Source organism: Salmo salar, chromosome 01 (assembly GCF_965601325.2).
Source record: "Salmo salar chromosome 01, fSalSal1, whole genome shotgun sequence".
NCBI lineage: Eukaryota > Metazoa > Chordata > Actinopteri > Salmoniformes > Salmonidae > Salmo > Salmo salar.
In genome coordinates, this window is record NC_138291.1 from 170,195,851 (window position 1) to 170,221,613 (window position 25,763).

The 25,763-nt window shown below is 42.1% G+C and overlaps 1 protein-coding gene across 4 annotated transcripts in view; it reads left to right on the plus strand.

Annotated features, from left to right (window-relative positions):
• The first annotated feature begins 8,359 nt into the window (after positions 1-8,359).
• Positions 8,360-25,763, plus strand: part of LOC106570398 (protein SCAI) — a 31,696-nt gene continuing 14,292 nt past the window's right edge. The window contains exons 1-3 of one of the 4 annotated variants that reach the window (XM_014142692.3): positions 8,360-8,586; positions 9,376-9,454; positions 15,089-15,213. In XM_014142692.3, the coding sequence (XP_013998167.1) occupies positions 15,107-15,213 (107 nt within the window). In that variant the 5' untranslated portion in view covers positions 8,360-8,586; positions 9,376-9,454; positions 15,089-15,106. Of the gene's footprint in view, positions 8,587-9,375; positions 9,455-13,658; positions 15,214-25,763 lie in introns of those variants that run through there. The other 3 variants (XM_014142723.3, XM_014142680.3, XM_014142660.3) reach the window with 3 other exon arrangements.

The following is a 25,763-nucleotide window of genomic DNA, read 5'->3' on the forward strand; positions in this document are numbered from 1 at the left end:
GAAGCCCTATCTTTATACTTCACGCCAATACTCCTGATTTTAATTTCTACTCCCTCAAATTCTATTTGATGTGAGTAAATGGGACACGCTGTTCCTATTAAATGTAATTGTAGCCAACAGTGTATTTGTATGAATATGTTTTGCAGCTTTGTGCACATTCAACGGTCATTCATCTACTCTGCTTCTTTATAGGGATATTATCCTATGCTGTCGCGGATTGAATTCCTTGAATTGCACTGTGTCTCAGAATTCCATGTTAACTATTGAATGGAATTCGGTGATGTGTGAGTTTTATCGTTCCAACTGGGTCGATATCGCAATTACGCTAAAGGCATGTCAGATCTGATACTATGGACTCTCAGCTGTAATCTATAGAAGAAAACAGTTTTATCCTCATGCCGTACTATCTTCACAGATATTATTTCCACCGAAGACAGCAACTTAAGTATGCTGTTGTTTTTTAAACCAGATCAGGGTGATTGGGGAGGGGTTAAGTCTTGGGGACTGAGTGGGCGATTAGGCTTTTGTACATTCAAATAATTGTATTGATTATTTCTCAATTTTTTTTCTGATTTGTTGTATTTTATTATTGTAGACCGCAATCAACCTACCAATTGAAAATAAAAAGCCTTTAACTTAAGTACCTGTTTATTTTGTTAAAATATCCAACGGTGGTTGCTGCATTTGTGGCAGACCAGCTGACATCCTGACTAGACTACGTTGGTGTGCAAATTGGTGTGTCACTAGAGAACAAACTGGATGAGCTCCGTTTGAGACTATTCTATCAACGGGACCTGAAGAACTTTAATATTCTATGTTTCATGGAGTTTTGGCTGAACAAGAACATGGATAATATACTGCTGGCTTTTCCATGCATCGTCAAGACTGGTCAGCATCCTCAGGTAAGATGAGGGGTCTGTCTCTTTGTTAACTAACTGGTGCATGATCTCTAATGTTAAGTCTCTGTTTTTGCTTGCTTGAGTTACCAAACCTCATGATAAGCTGCAGACCATATTATTTACCATGAGAGTTATCTATTTTTCGTAGCTGTCCATTTACCACCACCAAACTGATGCTGTCACTAAGACCGCACTCAACGAGCTGTACAGTCATGGCCAAAAGTTGAATGACACAAATATACATTTCCACACAGTTTGCTGCTTCAGTGTCTTTAGATATTTTTGTCAGATGTTACTATGGAATACTGAAGTATAATTACAAGCATTTCATAAGTGTCAAAGGATTTTATTGACAATTACATGAAGTTGATAAGAGTCAATATTTGCAGTGTTGGCCCTTCTTTTTCAAGACCTCTGCAATCTGCCCTGGCATGCTGTCAATTAACTTCTGGGCCACATCCTGACTGATGGCAGCCCATTGTTGCATAATCAATGCTTGGAGTTTGTCAGAATTTGTGGGTTTTTGTTTGTCCACCCGCCTCTTGAGGATTAACCACAAGTTCTCAATGGGATTAAGGTCTGGGGAGTTTCCTGGCCATGAACCCAAAATATTGATGTTTTGTTCCTCTAGCCACTTAGTTATCACTTTTGCCTTATGGCAAGGTGCTCCATCATGCTGGAAAAGGCATTGTTTGTCACCAAACTGTTCCTGGATGGTTGGGAGAAGTTGCTCTCGGAGGATGTGTTGGTACCATTCTTTATTCTTAGGCAAAATTGTGAGTGAGCCCACTCCCTTGGCTGAGAAGCAACCCCACACATGAATGGTCTCAGGATGCTTTACTGTTGGCATGACACAGGACTGATTGTAGCGCTCACCTTGTCTTCTCCGGACAAGCTTTTTTCCGGATGCCCCAAACAATCGGAAAGGGGATTCACCCCAGTCCTCAGCAATCCAATCCTTGTACCTTTTGCAGAATATCAGTGTGTCCCTGATGTTTTTCCTGGAGAGAAGTGGCTTCTTTGCTGCCCTTCTTGACACCAGGCCATCCTCCATGTCTTCACCTCACTGTGCGTGCAGATGCACTCACACCTGCCTGCTGCCATTCCTGAACAAACTCTGTACTGGTGGTGCCCTGATCCTGCAGCTGAATCAACTTTAGGAGACGGTCCTGGCGCTTGCTGGACTTTCTTGGGCTCCCTGAAGCCTTCTTCACAACAATTGAACCGCTCTCCTTGAAGTTCTTGATGATCCGATAAATGTTTGATTTAGGCGCAATCTTACTGCCAGCAATATCCTTGCCTGTGAAGCCCTTTTTGTGCAAAGCAATGATGACGGCACGTGTTTCCTTGCAGGTAACCATGATTGACAGAGGAAGAACAATGATTCCAAGCACCATCCTTCTTTTGAAGCTTCCAGTCTGTTATTCAAGCTCAATCAGCATGACAGAGTGATCTCCAGCCTTGTCCTCGTCAACACTCACACCTGTGTTAATGAGAGAATCACTGACATGATGTCAGCTGGTCCTTTTGTGGCAGGGCTGAAATGCAGTGGAAATGTTTTTTGAGGATTCAGTTCATTTGCATGGCAAAGAGGGACTTTGCAATTAATTGCAATTCATCTGCTCACTCTTCATAACATTCTGGAGTATGTGCAAATTGCCATCATACAAACTGAGGCAGCAGACTTTGTGAAAATTAATATTTGTGTCATTCTCAACTTTTGGCCACGACTGTATAGTGCCGTAAGCAAACAAGAAAATGCACACCCAGAGGCGGTGCTTTTTGTGGCCGGTGATTTTAATGCAGGGAAACTGAAATCCGTGTCCACATCACTAAGGATCTATCATGGTCCAGACACATCAACACGGTCATGAAGAGGGCACGACAACACCCCTTCCACCTCTGGAGGCTGAGAAGATTTGCCATGGGCCCTCAGATCCTCAAATTCTGCAGCTGCACCATTGAGAGCATCTTGACTGGCTGCATCACCGCTTGGTATGGCAACTACTTGGCATCTGACTGCAAGGGACTACAGAGGGTAGTGCGTATGGCCAAGTACATCACTGGGGCAGGGAGCTCACTAGGTCCCTGCCATCAAGTTCACAGTTGTCTTGAAAGCACCATAAATCCAGAGAATGCCAGACTGATGAAAGTTTGACAAAAGTTGCCCAGAATGACCGCTGCGCCACGTTCCTGTTCAAGTAAGGTGAGTCCAAAAATGTCTTGCTGCTGCATAAATGATGTAATATGCCAGGGAGATATGTATACTGTAGCTAAGAAAGTAATACTAAGTGTATGGTGTGTTGTAAGCTGTTAGTAACCCATGTGCCTCACCCTAATATTTTGGTCCCTTTCCCCCTCATAACTTAGCCTACTGTTCTGACTTGGTTGGTGGTGCACATGTAGCCTGTTTTAGAGAAATGTAAACATAAAATATTGTAAGAGCTTTCATTGCTTATAAGCCCCCGTTATTTATCCTACGGTTCTGACTTGGTGTACAGGGAGAATACTGTAAGAATGGCCCATGTTCTGAATTCTGTCGCTGTATATTTCAAAAGTGCTGAACTAATAGTTATATTGACTACGTCCGTCCTAGCTCGCGCATTGTCAATCGAAATTACGGATTGTCTCTTATCCGCTCGTCGTCCCCTTATGTCGTAGTTTGTACATCTGAATTGTTAGTAGAAACCACATTTGTTTAAGCAAGTCAGTCATGTTTTTTTTAAGGCAGTAAATGAGGGTGAATTAACTGTTTCACTGCCAGACAAGGATTCACTCTGTGGTGCTGAAAAAAAGCTCTGCTGTCGGGACAGCTTTATGTAGGTCCTAACAGTGTGGGCAGCATTTGTCACCGCTACAGTGCAATTAATGTATTGTTTAGTGTTGTGTAGTGGCTTTGCTGGCATGCATCAATTTCTGTTGAGTTTGCCCCACCCAGATTTACATGCAGAAATTGTCATTGCTTTCTGCTACCGTATGGCAAGCTGTGCCGATGCACCAAGTCTGGAACAAACAGTTGCCCTGAACAGCTTCTATCCCCAAGCAATAACACTGCTAAATAGTTCACCAAATACAGTGCCTTCAGAAAGTGTTCACACCCCTTGACTTTTCCCCCCAAAAAATGTAACAAAATGGGATTAAAATGTCTGTCTTTATTTTTACAACGATCTACACAAAATCCTTTAACGTGAAAGTGGAAGAAAGATTCTAACATTTGAAATGTGTATGAAAAATGTATGAATGTATGAAAAATACAACTCTTTATTAGATAAGTATTCATCTTAAGCAATTACAGCTTAAACTGTCTTGCCATAGATTTTCAAGCAGATTTAAGTCAAAACGGTAGCTAGGCCACTCGAGCATTCACTGTCTGCTTGATAAGCAACGCCAGTGTACAATGCATTCAGAAAGTATTCAAACCCCTTGACTTTTTCCACATTTTGTTACATTACAGCCTTATTCTAGAATGGATTAAATAGTTTTTTTCCTCATCAATATACACACAATACCCCATAATGACAAAGCAAAAACAGCTTTTTAGAAATGTTGGCAAATGTATAAAAAAAAAAAACCCGAAAGTATCCCATTTACTTAAGTATTACTCAGTACTTTGTTGAAGCACCTTTTGGCAGCAATTTACAGCCTCGAGTCTTCTTGTGCATGACGCTACAAGCTTGGCACACCTGTATTTGGGGAGTTTCTCCCATTCTTCTCTGCAGATCCTCTCAAGCTCTGTCAGGTTGGATGGGGAGCGTCATTGCACAGCTATTTTCAGGTCTCTTCAAAGATGTTTGATCGGGTTCAAATCTGGGCTCTGTCTGAGCCACTCAAGGACATTGAGACTTGTCCCGAAGCCACTCCTGCGTTGTCTTGGCTGTGTGCTTAGAGTTGTTATCCTGTTGGAAGGTGAACTTTCACCCCAGACTGAGGTCCTGAGCACTCTGGAGCCGGTTTTCATCAAGGATCGCTCTGTACTTTGCTCCGTTCTTCTTTCCCTTGATCCTGACTAGTCTCCCATTCCCTGCTGCTAAAAAACCTCCCCATAGCATGATGCCTGCCACCACCATGCTTCACTGTAGGGATGGTGCCAGGTTTTCTCCAGATGTGACACTTGGCATTCAGGCCAAAGAAAACTTGTTTTTCATGGTCTGAGAGTCCTTTAGGTGCCTTTTGGCAAACTCCAAGTGGGCTGTCATATGCCTTTTACTGGGGAGTGGCTTCCGTCTGGCCACTCTACCATGAAGTCCTGATTGGTTGAGTGCTGCAGAGATTGTTGTCCTTCTGGAAGATTATCCCATCTCCACAGTGAGTTCTTGGTCACCTCCCTGACCAAGGCCCTTCTCCCCCGATTGCTCACTTTGGTTGGGCATCCAGCTCTAGGAAGAGTCTTAGTGGTTCCAAACTTCTTCCATTTAAAAATGGAGGCCACTATTCTTGGGGACCTTCAATGGTGCAGAAATGTTTTGGTACCCTTCCCCAGATCTGTGTGTTTTTCAGGATTTTTTTGTTATTCTGTCTCTCACTGTTCAAATAAACCTACCATTAAAATTATAGACTGATCATTTCTTTGTCAGTGGGCAAACGTACAAAATCAGCAGGGGATCAAATACTTTTTCCCCTCACTGTAATTCCACTTTGACATGAGTTGTGTGTAGGCAAGTGACAAAAACACGCATTGACCTTTTTTTCTCTTTTAACTCATCACATATTACATTTACATTTAAGTCATTTAGCAGACGCTCTTATCCAGAGCGACTTACAAATTGGTGCATTCACCTTATGATATCCAGTGGAACAACCAGTTTACAATAGTGCATCTAAATCTTTTAAGGGGGGGGGGGGGGGGGGGGTTAGAAGGATTACTTTATCCTATCCTAGGTATTCCTTAAAGAGGTGGGGTTTCAGGTGTCTCCGGAAGGTGGTGATTGACTCCGCTGTCCTGGCGTCGTGAGGGAGCTTGTTCCACCATTGGGGTGCCAGAGCAGCGAACAGTTTTGACTGGGCTGAGCGGGAACTGTGCTTCCTCAGAGGTAGGGGGGCCAGCAGGCCAGAGGTGGATGAACGCAGTGCCCTTGTTTGGGTGTAGGGCCTGATCAGAGCCTGAAGGTATGGAGGTGCCGTTCCCTTCACAGCTCCGTAGGCAATCATTATCACATATGCTGCTGCTACTGTTGATTATTTAAATATTCTGGTTCCTAGTCACTTTACATATACAGTTGAAGTCGGAAGTTTTACATACACCTTAGTCAAATACATTTAAACTCAGTATTTCACAATTCCTGACATTTAATCCTAATAAAATGTCCCCGTCTTAGGTCAGTTAGGATCACCACTATTTTAAGAATGTGAAATGTCAGAATAATAGTAGAGAATGATGTAGTTCAGCTTTTATTTCTTTCATCACATTCTCAGTGGGTCAGAAGTTTACATACACTCAATTAGTATTTGGTAGCATTGCTTTTAAATTGTTTAACTTGGGTCAAATGTTTTGGGTAGCCTTCCACGAGCTTCCCACAATAAGTTGGGTGAATTTTGGCCCATTCCTCCTGACAGAGCTGGTGTAACTGACTCAGGTTTGTAGGCCTCCTTGCTCGCACATGCCGTTTTCAGTTCTACCCACACATTTTCTAGAGGATTGAGGTATGGGCTTTGTGATGGCCACTCCAATACCTTGACTTTGTTGTCCTTAAGCCATTTTTCCACAACTTTGGAAGTATGCTTGGGGTCATTGTCCATTTGGAAGACCCATTAGCGACCAAGCTTCAACTTCCTGACTGATGTCTTGAGATGTTGCTTCAATATATCCACATAATTTTCCTACCTCATGATGCCATCTATTTTGTGAAGTGCACCAGTCCCTCCTGCAGCAAAGCACCCCCACAACATGCTGCCACCCCCATGCTTCACAGTTGGGATGGTGTTCTTCGGCTTGCAAGCATCCCCCTTTTTCCTCCAAACATAACGATGGTCATTATGGCCAAAGAGTTCTATTTTTGTTTCATCAAACCAGAGGACATTTCTCCAAAAAGTACCATCTTTGTCCCCATGTGCAGTTGCAAACCGTAGTCTGGATTTTTTATGGCAGTTTTGGCGCAGTGGCTTCTTCCTTGCTGAGCGGCCTTTCAGGTTATGTTGATATAGATACTTTTGTACCTGTTTCCTCCAGCATCTTCACAAGGTCTTTCGCTGCTGTTCCGGGATTGATTTGCACTTTTCGCACCAAAGTAAGTTCATCTCTGGAAGACAGAACGCGTCTCCTTCCAGAGCGGTATGACGGCTGCATGGTCCCATGGTGTTTATACTTGTGTACTATTGTTTTTACAGATGAACGTGGTACCTTCAGGTGTTTGGAAATTGCTCCCAAGGATGAACCAGACTTGTGGAGGTCTACAATTTTTCTTCTGAGGTCTTGGCTGATTTCTTTTGATTTTCCCATGATGTCAAGCAAAGAGGCACTGAGTTTGAAAGTAGGCCTTGACATACATCCACATGTACACCTCCAATTGACTAAAATTATGTCAATTAGCCTATCAGAAGCTTCTATAGCCATGACATCATTTTCTGGAATTTTCCAAGCTGTTTAAAGGCACAGTCAACTTAGTGCATGTAAACTTCTGACCCAATGGAATTGTGATACAGTGAATTATAAGTGAAATCTGTCTGTAAACAATTGCTGCGAAAATGACGTATCGTGCACAAAGTAGATGTCCAAACCGACTTGCCAAAACTATAGTTGGTTAACAAGAAATTTGTGGCGTGGTTGAAAAACGAGTTTTCATGACTCCAACCTAAGTGTATGTAGATTTCCGACTTCAACTGTCTGTACACACTGTATCTATCTCAATTACCTCGTAAACCTGCACATCGACTAGGTACAGGTACCTTGTGTTTGTGTGTGTGTATATGTATATATATATTATACCAAAGTTATCGTAACTCCGAGTGTTATTTATTCCGAGTGTTATCCTTTTTCTATTCTTTTTAAATTTTTCTCGGCCTTGTAGGGATGGGGCTGTAATTCAACATGTCAGTATTAGCCTACACCTGTTGTTTATGAAGCATGTGACAAATACAATTCGATTGGATGTCAGAAGTGGGATGGCGCAACTACCCGAACTATTTTTGGATTGTGATTAGCATACTTCAGTTGACTTGAAGTCAGGGTTTTAGCCCTGCAGTGGTTGCAATGAGTTACACTTTGGTCATAGCTTCAAATCATGTATGAAAGTAAATTATCACAATTAAAGGAATATATTATATCCTTGTGTTTTTGATTATGATAACCTTCGGCAGTTTGACTAATTCAAGTATCTCATGAAAGTATAAGTTCATACTTCAAAATCAAGGTGTTTATTTCATTTATGGAAATGACTGGAACTCTTAGACAGGTTTTAACCAGGTAGCAAAGACGACTGACTGACTGAGAACGTGCCCCTCGTGCAGAACGTTGACGCTTTTTCTCCATTCACCCTCCTCCTTCCACAGTCTGAGCACACACATACAACCTCCCGCAGTTAGTTTGACTGCCATCGGCTTGGTGCACCACTGTTCCTTTTCCTAGTGTAAAACAGCTGTAAATGACAGTGCGGCACTGCATTGGAGGCTCTGACTTAAAAGGGTTCATACATTTACACCTGGATACGGTTGATCTCGGGACGACAGGGTGGAGACATCAGGACTGAGTCAGGTAGTTAGCCAGTTTAGCTAACTAGCTAACGTTAGCCAGTATATTTGGAGTAGTCGAGAAATGGCTAGCTAGCTATATTTTCTTTAGCTGGCTAGCTACAGTAGCTACGAATCCAACTGCCCAGCTGTTTACGCAGCTAACTAGTAGCTGGGTGAAATTGGTTGCACATCATTGGCAAGTTGCTTAGATTGATGCATTGCTAATAGCATGCATTGATTGCATAGACAAAAGAATCGAGATACAATAACGGGTTTGCATTGCCAAGTAGTGGAAAGGCAATTTTTTTTTCATGCACGCTTCCATATTTTCCTAGCTAGTAACCTTAACGTTACCAACTAGCTGTCTAGGTTTACTAACGTTAGCTAGTTTACAGGTACACGCATTATTGATTTGATGAATTTTCTTTATTTAACTAGGCAAGTCAGTTAAGAACAAATTCTTATTTACGATGACGGCCTAGGTTAACTGACTTGTTCAGGGGCAGAACGACAGATTTTTTTTTATCTTGTCAGCTCGGGGATTCGATCTTCCAACCTTTCGGTTACAAGTCCAACGCTCTAACCACTAGGCTACCTGCCGCCATGTGTGCACCTATACCTTATAAGCTGTCTAGCTAGCTATGTAGTTTTTTGCACAACGTTAAATCGCCCACATAAAATCGTGAATTTACGATAGCTTAGCAAGCTAGTAACTGGTAGTGCGTTGTCACTGTGGCCGTTTAATTTGTGCACAGATTGTCGTTTTAATCAATACCTCTTCACTGATGTCAAAACAATGTCTCATTTTAAGACGTATAGGCACCTATAGGGTCGACCTCTACTGTTTCAAGTGGATTCGGACTTGACACAAGCCTGTCCTGTTCTGAGAGGTGAGTACATTTCATATGATTTCTGTAGCCGGATGATGATATGATCCACGTTATACTCTGGGGATTTGGAATGCAATTGCGTCCAAAATGTCCACTGAAAAGAAATGATGGCAATGAAGCAAATTGTCAATCATTTAAATAGAACCTAGTTTTTGGACTAGAAAGCATACAGCCCATTTTTTGTTGTCTTATGGACCAGAATGAATTGACAATCAACTCTCCTCTTGATCCTGTCCCCAGTTATTGGCAATGATAATCATACCAATAACATAATGCTACCATCGCATGCTTTATGATGTGGATAACATCAAAAATTATGTTTGATTGCCCCAGACACTAGCTAAGTTCTCAATGCTGCCACAATATGCTTCCCTTGACAAGGAGGTGTAGCTAGATGTCAAATAAAATAAAATTGTATTTGTCACTTGGGCCGAATACAAGAGGTGTGAAATGCTTACTTACAAACGCTTAACCAACAATGCTTTAAGAAGATAATAAAAATGTGTTAAGTAAAAAAAATAGATAAGTAGAAAATAAAAGTAACAAGTAATTAAACAACAGCAGTAAAATAACAATAGCGAGGCTATATACAGGGGGTACCGGTACAGAGTCAATGTGCAGGGGCACCGGTTAGTTGAGGTAATATGTACATGTAGGTAGACTTAAAGTGACTATGCACAGATAATAAACAGAGTAGCAGCAGCATAAAAGAGGGGTCTGGGTAGCCCTTTGAGCTGTTCAGGAGTCTTATGGCTTGGGGGTAGAAGCCGTTAAGAAGCCTTTCTGGACCTAGACTTGGTGCTGGTATAGAGGTCCTGGATGGCGGGAAGCTTGGCCACAGTGGTGTACTGGGCCGTACGCACTACCCTCTGTAGTCGGGATTCTCTCGATGGTGCAGCTGTAGAACCTTTTGAGGATCTGAGGACCCATGCCAAATCTTTTCAGGCTCGTGAGGGGGAATAGGCTTTGTCGTGCCCTCTTCACAACTGTCTTAGTGTGTTTTGGACCATGATAGTTTGGAACTTGAAGCTCTCAACCTGCTCCACTGCAGCCCCATCTATGAGAATGGTGGCGTGCTCGGTCCTCCTTTTCCTGTGGTCAACAATCATCTCCTTTGTCTTGATCACGTTGAGGGAGAGGTTGTTGTCCTGGCATCACACAGCCAGGTCTCTGACCTCCTCCCTATAGGCTGTCTCGTCGATGTCGGTGGTCAGGCCTACCACTGTTGTGTCATTGGCAAACTTGATGGTGTTGGAGTCGTGCCTGGCCATGCAGTCATGAGTGAACAGGGAGTACAGGAGGGGACTGAGCACGCACCCCTGAGGGGCCCCCGTGTTGAGGATAAGCGTGGCAGATGTGTTGTTACCTACCCTTACCACCTGGGGGCGACCTGTCAGGATCCAGTTGCAGAGGGAGGTGTTTAGTCCTAGGGTCCTTATCTTAGTGATGAGCTTTGAGGGCACTATGATGTTGAATGCTGAGCTGTAGTCAATGAACAGCATTCTCACATAGGTGTTCCTTTTGTCCAAGTTTGAAAGGGTGTGGAGTGCAATAGAGATTGCATCATCTGTGGATCTGTTGCAAACTGCCATGACCAGCCTTTCAAAGCACTTCATGGCAACAGATGTGAGTGCTATGGGTCGGTAGTCATTTAGGCAGGTTACCTTTGTGTTCTTGGGCACATGGACTATGCTGGTCTGTTTGAAACATGTTGGTATTACAGACTCAGTCAGGGACAGGTTGAAAATGTCAGTGAAGACACTTGCCAGTTGGTCAGCACATGCTCGGAGTACACGTTCTAGAGGTCGACCGATTAATCGGAATGGCCGATTAATTGGGGCCGATTTCAAGTTTTCATAACAATCGGATGTCGGTATTTTTGGACAACGATTTGGCCGATTTTCTTTTTCTTTTAATTTTTTTTGAAATGTACATCTTTATTCATCTAAGCAAGTCAGTTAAGAACACATTCTTATTTTCAATGACGGCCTAGGAACGGTGGGTTAACTGCCTTGTTCAGGGGCAGAACGACAGATTTTTACCTTGTCAGCTCGGGGATTCAATCTTGCAACCTTACGGTTAACTAGTCCAACGCTCTAACCACCTGCTTTACATTGCACTACACGAGGAGCCGGCCTGTTACGCGAATGCAGTAAGAAGCCAAGGTAAGTTGCTAGCTAGCATTAAACTTATCTTATAAAAAAACAATCAATCAATCATAATCACTAGTTAACTACACACAGTTGATGATATTACTAGTTTATCTAGCCTGTCCTGCGTTGCATATAATCGCTTAGGTACACGTTGCTCCAATGTGTACCTAATCATAAATATCAATGCCTTTCTTAAAATCAATACACAAGTATATATTTTTAAACCTGCATATTTAGTTAATATTGCCTGCTAACATGAATTTCTTTTAACTAGGGAAAATGTGTCACTTCTCTTGCAACAGAGTCAGGGTATATGCAGCAGTTTGGGCCACCTGGCTCGTTGCGAACAGTGTGAAGACTATTTCTTCCTAACAAAGACAGCCGACTTCGCCAAACGGGGGAAGATTTGACAAAAGCGCATTTGCGAAAAAAGCACAATCGTTGCACGACTGTACCTAACCATAAACATCAATGCCTTTTTTTTTTAATCAATACACAGAAGTATATATTTTTAAACCTGCATATTTAGCTAAAAGAAATCCAGGTTAGCAGGCAATATTAACCAGGTGAAATTGTGTCACTTCTCTTGCGTTCATTGTACGCAGAGTCAGGGTATATGCAACAGTTTGGGCCGCCTGGCTCGTTGCGAACTAATTTGCCAGAATTTTACGTAATTATGACATAACATTGAAGGTTGTGCAATGTAACAGGAATATTTAGACTTATGGATGCCACCCGTTAGATAAAATACGGAACGGTTCCGTATTTCACTGAAAGAGTAAACGTGATAGTTTCCGGATTCAACCATATTAATGACCTAAGGCTCGTGTTTCTGTGTGTTATTATGTTATAATTAAGTCTATGATTTGATAGAGCAGTCTGACTGAGCGATGGTAGGCACCAGCAGGCTCGTAAGCATTCATTCCAACAGCACTTTCGTGCGTTTTGCCAGCAGCTCTTCGCTTCAAGCATTGCGCTGTTTAAATCCCAGGATTAGGCTGGTGTAACCCATGTGAAATGGCTAGCTAGTTAGCGGGGTGCGCGCTAATAGCATTTCAAACGTCACTTGCTCTGCATGGGTAACGCTGCTTCGAGGGTGGCTGTTGTCGATGTGTTCCTGGCTCGAGCCCAGGTAGGAGCGAGGAGAGGGACGGAAGCTATACTGTTGCACTGGCAATACTAAAGTGCCTATAAGAACATCCAATAGTCAAAGGTATATGAAATACAAATCGTATAGAGAGAAATAGTCCTATAATTCCTATAATAACTACAACCTAAAACTTCTTACCTGGGAATATTTTAGACTCCATGTTAAAAGGAACCACCAGCTTTCATATGTTCTCATGTTCTGAGCAAGGAACTTAAACGTTAGCTTTTTTACATGGCACATATTGCACTTTTACTTTCTTCTCCAACACTTTGTTTTTGCATTATTTAAACCAAATTGAACATGTTTCATTATTTATTTGAGGCTAAATTGATTTTATTGATGTATTATATTAAGTTAAAATAAGTGTTAATTCAGTATTGTTGTAATTGTCATTATTACAAATACATTTAAAAAAATTGGCCGACTAATCAGCTTTTTTTTGGGCCTCCAATAATCGGTATCGGTATCGGCGTTGAAAAATCATAATCGGTCGACCTCTAACACGTTCTGGTAATCCATCTGGCCCTGTGGCCTTGTGAATGTTGACCTGTTTAAAGGTCTTATTCACATCGGTTACGGAGAGCGTGATCACACAGTCATCCGGAACAGCTGATGCTCTCATGCATGCTTCAGTGTTACTTGCCTCGAAGCGAGCATAGAAGTAATTTAGCTCGTCTGGTAGGCTCGTGTCACTGGGCAGCTCTCGGCTGTGTTTCCCTTTGTAGTCTGTAATAGTGTGCAAGCCCTGCTTGCGACGGCAGCGTAGCCTAGTGGTTAGAGTGTTGGACTAGTAACTGAAAGGTTGCAAGATCGAATCCCCGAGCTGACAAGGTAGAAATCTGTCGTTCTGCCCCTGAACAAGGCAGTTAACACACTGTTCCTAGGCCATCATTGAAAATAAGAATTTGTTCTTAACTGACTTGCCTAGTTAAATAAAGGTAAAATAAAAAACATCCGACGAGCATCGGCGTCGGTGTGGTATTATTCAATCTTAGTCCTGTATTGATGCTTTGCCTGTTTGATGGTTCGTCGGAGGGCATAGCGGGATTTCTTATAAGCTTTCGAGTCCCGGTCCTTGAAAGTGGCAGCTCTACCATTTAGCTCAGTGCAGATGTTGCCTGTAATCCATGGCTTCTGGTTGGGGTATGTATGTGCGGTCACTGTGGGGACGACCGTCATCGATGCACTTATTGATGAAGCCAATGACTGATGTGGTGTACTCAATGCCGTCGGAAGAATCCCGGAACATATTCCAGTCTGTGCTAGCAAAACAGTCCTGTAGCTTAGCATCTGCGTCATCTGACCACTTCCTTATTGACGAGTCACTGGTGCTTCCTGCTTTAGTTTTTGTTTGTAAGCAGGAATCAGGAGGATAGAATTATGTTCAGATTTGCCAAATGAAGGGTGAGGGAGAGCTTTGTACGCGTGCGTCTGTGTGTGGAGTAAAGGTGGTCTAGAGTTTGGCATGCCTTGTATTCTCGCACAAATTCATGAATATCTTTTTTCTTCGAAAAATCCAATATTTTTCTGTAAAACTGTTTATAATTGGTTGCTCCTATTCGGCAAAAGGGGAAGTAATATGCTTGAGCTGGTTGGCTTTGACAGCAGTTAGCCTAAGTGTTCGACAGTGTAGAGCCCTTTGGTCATATGGTGATGCAGAAAAGATGCTTGCACGCTACATTTCAGTGTGCGTGTATGACCCAATCTTACACACACGCACACACACACACACCTTGAATGCATGCGCTGGTTAGCAAGTTACATGCTGGTTAGACAGAGTGTGATCACCAGAGCTTGACAGTGAATTGTTGGACAGTGTAGAGCCCTTGGGTTTTCTGGTGATGCAGAAAAGGCACACACACACATGATATTTCAGTGTCTGTGTGGGGGACAGTGTGCATGTTGATTTGTCCCTCTTCAGTTGCATGACTTAGCAGATGAACAGTGCCTATTTAGCCTCTGGCCCCACTGGCCTCCTGCACACAACCTCCATTTTAACCAAGACCAAACCTCTCATAATAGGCTACTCACTGTGATGAGGCTTGCAGTTCTTCCCTATGGTGTGGTTTTACCTTTTTCCACAGTTGTCTAAAAGACACAAGTTCCCACCTTTTTTTTGTAGTCTTCCAAACAATATATATTCCACAGACATGGCATTTGCAGGCTTCAATTGAAAAACTATTATTCCAATTGATTTTAGTTTTAGCTTACAGACATTTTTGTCAGATGAATATTATTTACAACAAAGAATGATACATGACAAAATGCTCTTTAGTTTTAACATACGTATTATGGCCTCTATCAAGTCATAGATGCTCTTTGGTTTTTCAGGGGAGAGAAGCAGGTGCCATGACTGGAGCTGGGGCTGAGGATGACATCCCATTGGGTGAAAGGAAGACGGTCACAGACTTCTGCTACCTGCTGGACAAGTCCAAACAACTCTTCAATGGTCTCAGGTCAGTCTCTGTCTGTCTGTCTCTTGAGGTTTCTGTATTTGTATTTTGATTTATGGCTGTTGAGTGGTTTCTAAATGTTTACTTCTCAATGGAATACTTTTCAGTTATTTGACATTCAATGCAGTAAGGTATAAAAAATATAACACGCTAGGTTTGGGCACCGTTAATCGATCAATCCAATAACCGAACGGATGTTAGTATTAGATTACTTGAGTGAGTGTTCATCTTTGGTGAAAATAAATGGTAGGCCTATTTTAACATTGAAAAAGCTCTAAATGGTAGGCCTATATTAACATTGAAAAAGCTCTAAATGTAAATGATCCTTGTGACATTTTTACCTTCAAGGATATACCACGATATTTTAAATTCTTCATTTAATAAAACAACAAACTTTTGAATGTAGTTTTTATAACAGTGCATTGAGCTTCTTCTGTGCATTTAGCCATACAGTCTTGTCTCGAGACCGGTATGTTATTTCTTACATAGCAATTACAGACATGCACCTAATGGAGTTTCCACAAGATCTGACACCGATCTATGCAAAACACTCACCAGAAAACCCTTTTGTTTCAGAGTTAGTTCTATCATGACAAAAATCATACTTCTCTTGTCAATAACCAGGTTTCCATCCAACCTTTTTATGCGAGTAAAGTACGTCAGATAAAAAATGTCACGACAGGCCTGATGGAAACAGATAATTTGTGGGTAAACTTTCCAAATGTCGAAAAAAACAAAACTGTAGACAAGGTGGGATCATGTTTTTGTTGGGGAAATAGATTTTGCTACAATTGAGATGGAAATGCTTTTGTGTGCAAAGATTGACATAACCATCACGGCGAAGTAAGCATCGTGTTACTGCAAGTTATGTTGTGTGGTCCTCCCACTGCGACTTGGAAAAGCATGGACAGTTTATTAGGCTACAGACAAAATAAGTTGTGATGAACTTCACAGGGTGGTGAAAGTGCACAGTGATGAGCTTGGTGCTCCTTTCCAAACTATCGAGGTGGTGGTGAAATGATGATTGGTGCTTGGCTGCCAATTGAGAAATAAAAATGATCCTGCTCTTATCCATAATCTCGTCATGTACCGTGTGCACTGTATCTGCAAGTGGTTGGCTGGAGATCACGTACCAAGAGCAGCATGGGCACATTTGCTGTTTATTGCAGATTTTTGTGCCAAAATCATCGACAGCGATAAAAATAAAATGGAAACACAACTTTTTTTTTTATTCGATAAAGTAAACGTTATACGACTAAGTGCTTTTTATGTGCACCAGGTCAGTTTAATTGAAACACACCTCTGGTAGGAAAATGTGCATATTTTTAAAATGCAGATTTTAGAATATTCGCATGAAAATCTGTCACAAATTGCTGTTAGCCAAAACTACCGGATTAAATCAGTCTGTCCCATTTACCTCTGCCATGTGCATTTGCTTCGTTTTGAATTGTCGAGCAATATTTATTTAAAAAAAATGTTTTGCATTTCGGATATCCGAAAACATGCCATGATATTATTTGAATAGTAAAATTTCAAATGCCAATCCCTCAATTTAGTAAATGGCTCGTAGACCTGAAATGATCAGTGTTGAAAATAAGGTCCACACTCTTAGAATTAAAGAATTAAGGTGAATAAAAATATTAAGCTGTATTATACAATTTCTTTGTATCAACCCCAATTTGAAGAGTGGAACCATGTAATTTCTAATGTGGCACTTTGTCTCTTTTGCCAACCCTTACTGTTGGGTTAAAATGTTTTCTTTTCAATACATCACATACACAGAATTCACGCATGCAATCACGCATACATTAAAATGGAAAAATATTCATGTCAGACCATGTGTTCGCCATATCCCATGTGGCCAACGGGTTGTGTTTGAGTTAATCAGTCATTTCTAGTCTATTTTTAGTCTGGGTATGTCAGTAGCTGCAGGCCTCCCTTTGCTCGCTCTCTGTCTCCCTCCCCCGCTCTATCCCTCTGTCCCTAACAAGTGTGTACAGTAGTAACAGCGCGTGCCTGAATGATTGTCTGAGAGCTTGGAATTGGTCGCTTCATTACTTCTCCATTCCGCTCGTCCCTGGGATGTATGGCGAGAAACTGAAGTGGCGTGACTGGCATCCCGCTCTGAAACAAACGCTTCCCTAGAAGAGACGGGAAACACTGCATACTCTAATTGCAGCTCGACTCACTGCAACGGTGTTGTCAGACAAAAGTGTTGTGGCTGGTAGTAATTGAGAAACATGCATCAGCGTTGTCCTGCATAGAAGCCCTTTGTGTTGACATGGGAGGGCTTTACGGGGGGGTGTTTATGATAATTGCCTGTGCTTGTCCGCTCAAGCCAACATAAACAAGATTTAACACTCAACAAAACATGGTTTCACCAATCCCAAATGACCCCAAAGGACTGGAGCATCTTGCACTGTGCAATAAGCTCTCTGCACTAGGGATGGGCACTGTTATTCAAAATATCTGAACGGACGTTAGTATTCCATTACTTGGGAGAGTATTCATTTTGGAAAAATAATGTCCACTCGACGACATTGAGACTTGTCCCGAAGCCACTCCTGTGTTGTCTTGGCTGTGTGTTTTAGGGTCGTTGTGCTGTTGGGTGGTGAACCTTCGCCCCAGTCTGAGGTCCTGAGTGCTCTGGAGCAGGTTTTCGTCAATGATCTCTCTGTACTTTGCTCCGTTCATCTTTCCCTCGATCCTGACTAGTCTCCCAGTCCCTGGCACTGAAAAACATCCCCACAGCAAGATGCTACCACCACCATGCTTTACTGTAGGGATGGTGCCAGGTTTCCTCCAGATGTGATGCTTGGCATTCAGGCCAATAAGATCAATCTTGGTTTCATCAGACCAGAAAATGTTGTTTCTCATTGTCTGAGAGTCCTTAAGTGTCTTTTGGCAAACTCCAAGCAGGCTGTCATGTGCCTTTTACTGAGGAGTGGCTTCCGTCTGGCCACTCCACCATAAAGGCCTGATTGGTTGTCCTTCTGGAAGGTTCTCCCATCTCCGCAGAGGAACTCTGGAGCTCTGTCAGAGTGATCATCGGGTTCTTGGTCACCTCCCTGACCAAAGCCCTTCTCCCCAGATTGCTCAATTTGGCCGGGCGGCCAGCTCTAGGAAGAGTCTTGGTGGTTCCAAACTTCTTCAATTTAAGAATGATGGAGGCCACTGTGTTCTTGGGGACCTTCATTGCTGCAAACATTTTTTGGTACCCTTACCCAGGTTTGTGCCTTGACACAATCCTGTCTCAGAGATCTACAGACAATTCCTTCGACCTCATGGCTTGGTTTTAGCTCTGACATGCACTGTCAACTGTGGGACCTTTATATAGATGGGTGTGTGCCTTTCCAAATCATGTCCAATAGATTGTATTTACCACAAGTGGACTCCAATCAAGCTGTAGAAACATCTCAAGGATCATCAATGGAAACAGGATGCACCTGAGCGCAATTTTGAGTCTCATAGCAAAAGGTCTGAATACTTATGTAAATAAGGTATTTCTGTTTTGTGTGTTATAAATTTGGCAAAATTCTAAAAACCTGTTTTCACTTTGTCATTGTGGGGTATTGTGTGTAGATTGATGAGGAAATGTTTTAATTTAATCCATTTTAGAACGCTGTAACGTAACAAAATGTGGAAGAAGGGAAGGGGTCTAAATACTTTCCGAAGGCACTATATATATAAAAAAAAATAGGCATAATGAAAAGACTGTCTAAATTTAAATAAAATTATCTGTGTGACTTTGCTACATAGCCTACAGGGATAGACCATTAGATAAAAAAAGTATAAATACAACCGCTATGTAAAAATTAGGGGATTAGGTTGGCTAAATGAGAAGGAGTAGGCTACAATGATCAACCAACAGGTAGGCTTCTGTTTCATATGAATGGCGTTGTTGTAGCTAAGGGGAGCGCAGCAAAATTGCCTCAATTAGCCTTGCTACTTTAGTTAGCTAACTGTCTAACCTAGCTGGCTACTGAAGCTTTCGAGCTTCTTTACAACGATTTGATGCAGTCAAGACAGGCACTACCAGATGGTATTGTTTCATAACCTATGGGAGCAACAAGTTTGTCTCTAACGTGTGATTTGGTTTGGCTACTTTCGGTCTCTCCCTCCATGCCCCCACACACTATCACATACACCGGCCCCGGCTCCTCTCTCGCACCCCCTCCACCTTCCAGCTTAAACAAGCAGAGTGTAGCTCACCGGATCTCTTGAGTCGTGCAAGCAAGTCTCCATTAAAGTTACTTAAAACACAAACATACATTAAAACACATTTACACTGATTGTACAAAACAACAGGAACACCTGCTCTTTCCATGACACAGACTGACCAGGTGAAAGCTATGATCTCTTATTGATGTCACTTGTTAGATCCATTTCAATCAATGCAGATGAAGAGGAAACATTTTAAAGAAGGATTTTTAATCCTTGAGACATGGATTGTGTATGTGTGCCATTGTGGGTAAATGTGCAAGACAAAATATTGAAGTGCCTTTGAATGGGGTATTAAAGTAGGTACCAGGGCCTCCCGGGTGGCGCAGTGGTCTAAGGCACTGCATCGCAGTGCTAGCTGTGCCACCAGAGATTCTGGGTTCAAGCCCAGGCTCTGTCGCAGCCGGCCGCGACCGGGAGGCTCATGGGGCGACGCACAATTGACCCAGCGTCGTCCGGGTTAGGGAGGGTTTGGCCGGCAGGGATATCTTTGTTTCATCGCGCACTAGCGACTCCTGTGGCGGGCCGGGCGCAGTGCACGCTGACCAGGTCGCTAGGCGTATGGTGTTTCCTCCGACACAGTGGTGCGGCTGGCTTCCGGGTTGGATGTGCGTTGTGTCAAAAAGCAGTGCGGTTGGGTTGTGTTTCGCAGGACGCATGGCTCTCGACCTTCGCCTCTCCCGAGTCCATACGGGAGTTGCAGCGATGAGACAAGACTGTAACTACCAATTGGATACCACGAAAAAGGGGTAAAAAAATGAATAAATGTAGGTACCAGGCACAACGGTTTGAGTCAAACTGCAGCGCTGCTGGGTTTTTCACACTCAACAGTTATCAAGAATGGTCCACCATCCCTGTGGAACACTTGACACCTTGTAGTCCATGCCCTGACGAATTGAGGCTGTTTTGAGGGCAAAAGGGGGTGTAACTCAATATTAGGAATGTGTTCCTAATGTTTTGTGCACTCTGTGTATTTCGACTATCCGGATATCCGGATAATATAATGATATTATTTGAATAGTGAAATAATGTCAAATGCCCATCCATCCCTACTCTGCACACTGGTCCTATAGTAGCAGTCACTGGGCGATTTGTTAACACACGACAAACAGCCTCCACCTTAGAATTTGGGAGTTTCCAGGGAAACAGCTCCAAGGGTTTGTGTGTGTAGTAGAATCTATGACTCATGCTAAGAGATGAGGATGGAACGATAACTAATGGAATTGATTGGCCTAAATGTTGACATGGATGTTCAACAAATTAAGAAATCACATTATTTTATGTTGCACTCCATGTGATCAGTATGTATGTTTACAGTATAGGATTGCAAATGATTTAGAAAGAAACTAAGTGGTGTTGCTGTAGAGCGTGGTAATTTCCCTCCAGCTTTGGTGTCTCTCTTTTTATTTTGATCACATTAACTCCCTGACGAGCTCAGGCTCAAAGACAGCTGTTGTGTTTTATAGCTCCAGACTTGGTTCCACATGGAGTGTGATGCCTGTAGCCCTGTACCTGCAAACCTTTTGTAATTGGTAGGATTCACATGTGGCTGGTGGAACCTTAATTCATTGGGGAGGAGTGATGGCTGGGATGGAATAAATCAAACACATCCAACCCATGGTTTCCATGTGTTTCATTCCATTCCAGCCATTTATTATGAGCCGTCCTCCCCTCATCAGCCTCCTGTGGTAGGATTCTTATCATCCTGATGGGTCCAGGCAGCGTAGCTTTTTGGACGAGGCCTGCGTGTGAAATCTGGGGCACAGTGACCCTGTCTCTGGAGGCTTGGTCCCATCCTGGAATTAACCAAAGCCAGCCCTGCTGCAGTGCTCTGTTCCTCCACGCTAATTACAGAGGTTTGGTTATTAGAATCAGACCAAAGATTGGGATCAGTGTCCTAGTTCTTCTTTGGGACTTTGCTTGTTTGGTGCCCTGTGCCTGATTTCAATTAAATAATTGGAATTGTTATGAATAAACTAGGGGATTTATCATTTTATATATGGTAACTGCAGACATGTCAAATGCAACAAAGCTTGCCTTTTTACACATTGTAAATAAGGACCCTTCCATTCACAATAGAAAATACTTTGTAATTACAGTGCATTCGGAAAGTATTCAGACTCCTTCCCCTTTTCCACATTTTGTTACGTTACAGCCTTATTCTAAAATTAATTACATTCATTTATATCCTCAATCTACACACAATACCCCATAATGACAAAGTGAAACAGGTTTTTAGACATTTTTGCCTAAAATGTATTAAATGTATTAAAAATAAAAGAAAACTCCTTTTATATACATAAGTATTCAGACCCTTTGCTATGAGACTCAATTCAGCTCAGGTGCATCCTGTTTCCATTGATAATTCTTGATGTTTTTTCAACTTGATTGGAGTCCACTGATGGTAAATTAAATTGATTGGACATGATTTAGAAAGGCACACACCTGTCTATATAAGGTCCCACAATTGACAATGCATGTCAGAGCAAAAACCAAGCCATGAGGTCGAAGCAATTGTCCGTAGAGCTCCGAGACAGAATTGTGTCAAGGCACAGATCTGGGGAAGGGTACCAAAAATGTTCTGCAGCATTGAAGGTCCCCAAGAACATAGTGGCCTCCATCATTCTTAAATGGAAGAAGTTTGAAACCACCAAGACTCTTCCTAGAGCTGGCCGCCGGCCAAACTGAGCAATCGGGGGAGAAGGGCCTTGGTTAGGGAGGTGACCAAGAACCCGATGGTCACTCTGACCGAGCTCTAGAGTTCCTCTGTGGAGATGGGAGAACCTTCCAGAAGGACAACAATCTCTGCAACATTCCACCAATCAGACCTTTATGGTAGAGTGGTCAGACGGAAGCACTCCTCAGTAAAAGGCACTTTACAGCCTGCTTGGAGATTGCCAAAAGGCACTTTAGGGACTCTCAGATCATGAGAAACAATATTCTCTGGTCTGATGAAACCAATATTTAACTCTTTGGCCTGAATGCCAAGCAACACGTCTGGAGGAAACCTGGTACCATCCCTACAGTGAAGCATGGTGGTGGCAGCATCATGCTGTGGGGATCATTTTCAGCCTGCAGGTACTGGGAGACTAGTCAGGATTGAGGGAAAGATGAACGGAGCAAAGTACAGAGCGATCCTTGATGAAAACCTGCTCCAGAGTGCTCAGGAACTCAGACTGGGGTGACGGTTCACCTTCCAACAGGACAATGACCCTAAACACACAGCCAAGACAACGCAAGAGTGGCTTCAGGACAAGTCTCTGAATGTCCTTGAGTGGCCTAGCCAGAGCCCGGACTTGAACTCGATCAAACATCTCTGGAGAGACATGAAAATAGCTGTGCAGCAACGCTCCCCATCCAACCTGACAGAGCTTGAGGAAACTCTCTAAATACAGGTGTGCCAAGCTTGTAGTGTCATATCCAAGAAGACTCGAGGCTGTCGAAGGTGCTTCAACAAAGTACTGAGTAAAGGGTCTGAAATACTTATGTAAATGTAAAATTTCACTTTCATTTTTTTATAAATTTGATTATATTTCTAAAAACCTGTTTTGGCTTTGTCGTTATGTGGTGTTGTGTTTAGATGTAGGGGGGGAAATATTTAAGCAATTTTGAATGAGGCTGTAATGTAACTGGAAAAAGCCAAGTGGTCTGAATACTTTCCGAATGGTGGGTGTGTGTGTGTGTGTGTGTGTGTGTGTGTGTGTGTGTGTGTGTGTGTGTGTTATTATTTTGAGCAGATGGTCAGGGGGCTGGAACATAATTACAAATCATTTGTAGACTGCAAATTGAATCTAAGCCCAGACAGATTTATTTGCTTAAAACACAGGGTTTCCGATAGCCGGTAAATGCCGGCTTTTGGCCGACTAAAATAAATTCAAAGCCGATAAATAAAATTGTTGCTGGCCAAATCGACCGGGATAAAAAAAAATATTCATTGCAAAATAATGCTTTTTATTCATTGATCGAAATACCAGTCGATGTGCTCCAATTTCAAAATCAAATATACTTCATAGGCTAATAAATCCTCAAGCTGCTTGGAAATTAGTGTTAGGTGTGTGTGTGTGTTTCTATTTTTACTCACGGAAAAGACTTGAGGTCCTCATAAGAGACTTCAGCTAAATGTACCCTGACTGGGCAAAATTGGCAAAGATTGTGTTTGATTATCCCCTAGGCCCTAAAAAAAAATGTTTTTTTAAATCTGACGTGTTTCGGCTGCATGGCCTTCGTCACTCCCTGACGTAGTCCCTGACGTAGTCCCTGACGTACTCCCTGACGAAGGCCATGCAGCCGAAACGCGGCGGATTTAAAAAAAACCTTGTTTCTATTGAACATGCCATACAAATAAAGGCATTTTAATTAATTATATGAAGAGTGCCTTGGTCCTCCTTTCTTTTTTAAGGTTTTTTAAGCCTTGAGACAATTGAGACCTGGATTGTGTATGTGTACCATTCAGAGGGTGAATGGGCAAGACAAAATATTTAAGTGCCTTTGAACGGGGTATGGTAGTAGGTGCCAGGCACACCGGTTTGTGTCAAGAACTGCAACGCTATATATATATATCACACAAATCATAACCCCACTATAGTTCAAATTACAATAAACATAACATTTATTAACATCATCAGTAGAACTGTACAAAGAGTGAGATCATTTCAGCTTTGGAAACAAATGCTTTCATGAATGCATGGCTAGGGCCTCATTTCACAGGAGCATTGTAAAATACGTTTTCTTTCAATGAACCAGCCTTAACGAATTTTGTTTATTTACATATCGAATTTTATTGTCCAATGTCAGTTATACAATTTCTTAATTTTGTGGCCGTCTAGTGTCCTCATTCCACTGCTGTGGTGCTGGATGGGCTGGCCCGGTCATGGCTGGCCCGGTCATGGCTGGCCCGGTCATGGCTGGCCCGGTCATGGCTAGAAGGGATCAAGATTTTGTCAAATTAATGTCAAAAGTAGATTTTGTTTGTTGCATTTTACCTAACCCTTTTCTTAACCTTTTAATATAATTATCCTAACCTGCTATGAAAAGTCAAATCTGACGTTAATTTGAAAAAGCTGGGGCCCTTCTAGCCATGTCCAGCCGGCCCTGGTGTTAATAGACATCCACGTTTAGTTTTTTATTAGGCCTAATCTAAATGTTCATGCCTAGGCTAAATTATACTAGAGGGGCCTAGATTCTATTTGAAAACATCTGCTTTATTTATTTATAAAAATGTTCATACAAATGGCCTATAGGGCAGGTCGTTCGCAAATTATATCATGCAAATATTATATTTTGGAGTTTGTTTTATTAGTTTACTATGTAGGCAACTTGTTCTTCTAGGCAAAATGTTTTAAATTCAAAATTATATTCATTTATGATTTATAGCAGGGATGAAGACACAAGTCAATGTTTTGCTTTTCAATAAAACACTAATTTCTATTCTGTTAAAATGAATTACAATGTGATTTTGAGCAGCTTGGTGGATTCCCTAACGTGTTAAGAACCCAATGCATATGCATGTCCGTAAATTAAAATCTTGCAGGTCACGTTGTCAGGTGGCAAACTTTCAGAAACCCTGCTAAAACATAATAATTTCAAACCTTGCTTACGTTTGTATACGATACTTTCTCTATATTATGCATGGGAATACTTTGGAACAGATTTTCACAATTAAAATCACTTGTTGCTGATTTGCTGGTGTTTTAAAAATGCCCCTGGAATAGCTTTATGTAAAGTGAGTAAGAACATTTTAAGTGGATGATTAAATAAATAGCATTTCATTTACTTAAAACCCACCCCTTTTTACACAACGACACCCACATTTGTATTGGTTATCCAGTACCTTATTTGTTTGACCGGAAACAACAGAGCAGATTTAGCGATCTTGCGGATTTCCTTCTCCATCCCTTCACTCTGCTTGGGAATAAGTATTTTGGGTATTAATCTTGTTCATAGCGATACGAAATTAATGGTGGATGGAATTAGGCTAAGTTGAATTCTGCTTGATTATTTGACCCATATTCCTGACTTAACAGTCATGACATTGTTTCCCACAGCCAGGAAGGGCATTAGGGTAAGAGATAATCACACAGGGAAAAACTGAGCAATCAGTAGGCCTCAGTGTTACGTACCAGTATATAGGAGCACACGTTTTCTTTGTCATGTTTACGAATGAATCTTCTATCCATTCTCCTTTGAATATCTTAGGAAGGCAGTCTGTATCGTTTAACACAATGTGTTTTCAAAAAGAAGTGCACACCATATCTCCCCTTTTGCGTATTTGAGTACAAAGACTAGAGTTTGAAATGTATCGTCTGTCTGTTGTGTTTAGTGTATCTGCATTC